At 52.6% G+C, this 2,999-nt stretch overlaps 1 protein-coding gene across 1 annotated transcript in view; it reads right to left on the reverse strand.

Annotated features, from left to right (window-relative positions):
* Positions 1–2,620: 2,620 nt before the first annotated feature.
* VOLCADRAFT_100337 (uncharacterized protein) overlaps positions 2,621–2,999 on the reverse strand; it is a gene marked incomplete at both ends in the record, with an annotated part of 2,330 nt that continues 1,951 nt past the window's right edge. The window contains 2 exons of the mRNA XM_002958951.1: positions 2,621–2,718; positions 2,790–2,866. Of these exons, the coding sequence (XP_002958997.1) occupies positions 2,621–2,718; positions 2,790–2,866 (175 nt within the window). The remainder of the gene's footprint in view (positions 2,719–2,789; positions 2,867–2,999) is intronic.

Here is a 2,999-nt window from a genome sequence, read left to right on the forward strand (position 1 = left end):
GAGAGGCGGTATGTCGGGGAAGGGGAGGTGAGGCTGCGGGTGCGCTTTGCTGCATTCAGCTGATGTTATTCATAATTTGTTAAATCGGGTATATATTATTATGTCATCTTCTTCTTGATGGTGGGTGGGTGAACTCTTGAAGAGATCGTAAAGCAGTGGGCATGACGGGTGTTGTGTGGTATGATGCGATGTGATGTGTGATGTGTGAGGTGGAGGTGGAGGTGGAGAGGTGAACAGAGGAGGTGAAGCGGAGGGGAAAAATGCGAAGTGGTACGAAGTGAATTTTTGTACGGAGTGAAGCTGTACAAAGTGAAGTGGGGTACGAAGTGAAGCTGTACGAGGTGAATTTCTGTACGAGGTGAATTTCTGTACGAGGTGAATTTCTGTACGAGGTGAATTTCTGTACGAAGTGAATTTTTAAGCAGCCCCTTCGCACAAATGTGTCCGGTCGTACTGTGCCGAATAAAACATCCGTACAAGACGCGAAAGCCAGGCGCGAAATTTACCGTGCGGATGCGCGCGTGCAATTCTCAAAATGCGCCTGTAAAAGTGTATGTAATTTTTTCGGCGAAAGGCCGCTCATCAGGGCATGTTGGCCGCAGTCACAAGCGGCATGCATCTCGGACTTTTGGCTGGCTGCTTAGCCTGAGCTGAAAAAGATATGAAAGCATACAACGTAGCTTGCAAGACTGGGCGCTTGAAACGGCCGCGGGAAGAGGAAGCGTTTGGCGAAGCGGCAGTTTGCGCAAGCAAACGAGATGAGTTAACAAACGTCCATGTGGAGACTCCCGGTTAATGGCAGGTCTGAGGTCCAATTAACTGTAGTGTGCGCTAGTGTGGACTTAGTGTACGGGGTGTTTCCACTAGGCCTTACGGTTCTCCGCCAGGAGTGCCCCAACCTCCAATTTGTTTGATGAATATTTTCTACTATCATTAGTAGTATCAATATATGCATTTAGAACGGTGAGAGACGAGTCCAGGACGAAGAACATTCAAACTTAGTGTTAGTGTTCGGCCAAGTGGAAACACCCTGCTAGTCTATTGCGTGGCTGCTTTGCAGTAACTGAAAGCACCGAAAGCCTACGTCGTAGCTTGCAACACTGGGCTCGTGAAACTGCCGCGGGAAGAGGAAGCGTCTGGCGAAGAGGCAGTTGTGTGCAAGCCAAAAGGCGCCTGCTTTCTGCAGCGCAGCGCATACAGCACCTTGTTCCGACTAAAGTCAAGTTACACTCTTTACGAAAATAATTATAACAAACGCAGAATTAGGTAAAGATAAAAATCGCGGTGCCTGTCGTTGGGAACAGGGAAGGTCCGTTCCTGGAACAGGCGCGGCCATGTTCCCGGAACAGTCGGCTATCACATGGAACAGGAACACTTTCCTTTGGAACAAGCCTTTTTTTTCTTTCATTTCCTTTCACACGTTTGTATGGCTTCTTTGTCCGTGGATAGTACATGACAAATAATGAACGTTTCACCTTCAATCGCGCAAGGCGCGCTTACGGCATATCGCTTCGTCTTCCCCGCCATTCCCACGCGCCTATCCTATAAATGGAGCAATTTTGGCCTATATATTGGTGTGAAGCAAATAGCGAAGGCGCGAATTGATTGGCCTGACGTGACGTGACCTGACATTACTTAGACATAGAACCGTCCGGGCGGCAATCGGCGCGGTTAAGAGAAAAAGCGGAAAAGCGACAGCACCACCAACAACAACAACTAGCGCAGCCGGCCTCAAGCAATGCGTCCGGTCGCAGTTATAATCTCAGGAATCGCGCTCGTCCCGACGCCGAGGAGGAGACTCAAGTGCCGGCGAAGTCGACGCAATCGGCAACATCCATTCAGTGGAACATCTTTCGGTCGCAGCTGGCCAAACCGCCCAAACTTGATGCTGACGAGCCCGCTGCAATGTCCGCTCGCGCCCGCTGTCAGTCTAAGCTGACAGATCCTGAAGGTACTCTCCAAAATCATGGCCTCCCACGTTATCACCCTTGTTGTGACATGCGTTGTGTAGATGCTACCACGATGAGGGGATACCTAAAGGGCGCGACCCGTCGACAATCGCTCCAAGGAGGAGCGATTGTGCAGTCTTCCGGTCAGCTGCGCTGGGTTCTTGGGTATTAGGGCACACGGAAAGATTCGTTGCTTTGCTCGGTGTGTCCTGTCGAAGTCTGCCCAATGACGCCCCTTGTTGCCTGTCGTGGTGCTGGGACAAGACTATGACCCCTGCACCCCTTCTCACAGACGGGCTGAGGAACGTCCCCAATAAGCAACTCCTGGAGTTAGAGGAGATATTATTAGATTCCAACCAGGAGAAGGAGATGGCGAAACAAGCTAGCGCCTGTTTCCCTCCGGCCGGTGAGTTACTCTCGCTTACAGCTTCGACATGTGTGCCTGCAAAGTGGCGGTGCTGCCGTCCGGAGCAATCGTGGCCCATCCACGGTAAGTGCAGTGCGGGGGCAAGGGTTGGCGGGGCAGACAAGGGGCATGTGTGGGAAAAGGTAAGGTGACATGTGCGGTATAGGCTGAGTAGGCACATGTGGCACATCCTGAACGTGTGCTGAGACCGTGTGCTGTTCATGTTGCCAGGTTTGTGTACGGCTGCCGTGCTGCCGTGCCATCGTCAAGCGGCAACCAGTGCGCGCATTGCCAAGTACTGGTCGTGCGGGTGGCTGTGCGAGCCATTTGACGAGGCCGATGAGGGCCTACTGCACCAGCCTGCTGGGGCGACGGAGCCGAGCATGGGTGGCAATGTCATTGTTGTCCGTCCCACGGCCTGTTTGATGTCGGACCTGCTACAGGTCGCACTACGGCTGATGACATTGTGGGAGGCAGCTTCCAATGCAGAATGGTGTCGAGGCAACGTGGCCTTGAGTGTGGTACATGCCATGACGGGAGCCATGATGCAGCTGCCACACGTGAAATGGTTGTACATGACGTTTAGGTGCACAGTGTGAGGGGCAGCCCGGCAGGAGTTTGGAACTTCTGCCTTGCACAGAAGG

Source organism: Volvox carteri, assembly GCF_000143455.1.
Source record: "Volvox carteri f. nagariensis unplaced genomic scaffold VOLCAscaffold_114, whole genome shotgun sequence".
Taxonomy (NCBI): Eukaryota; Viridiplantae; Chlorophyta; class Chlorophyceae; order Chlamydomonadales; family Volvocaceae; genus Volvox; species Volvox carteri.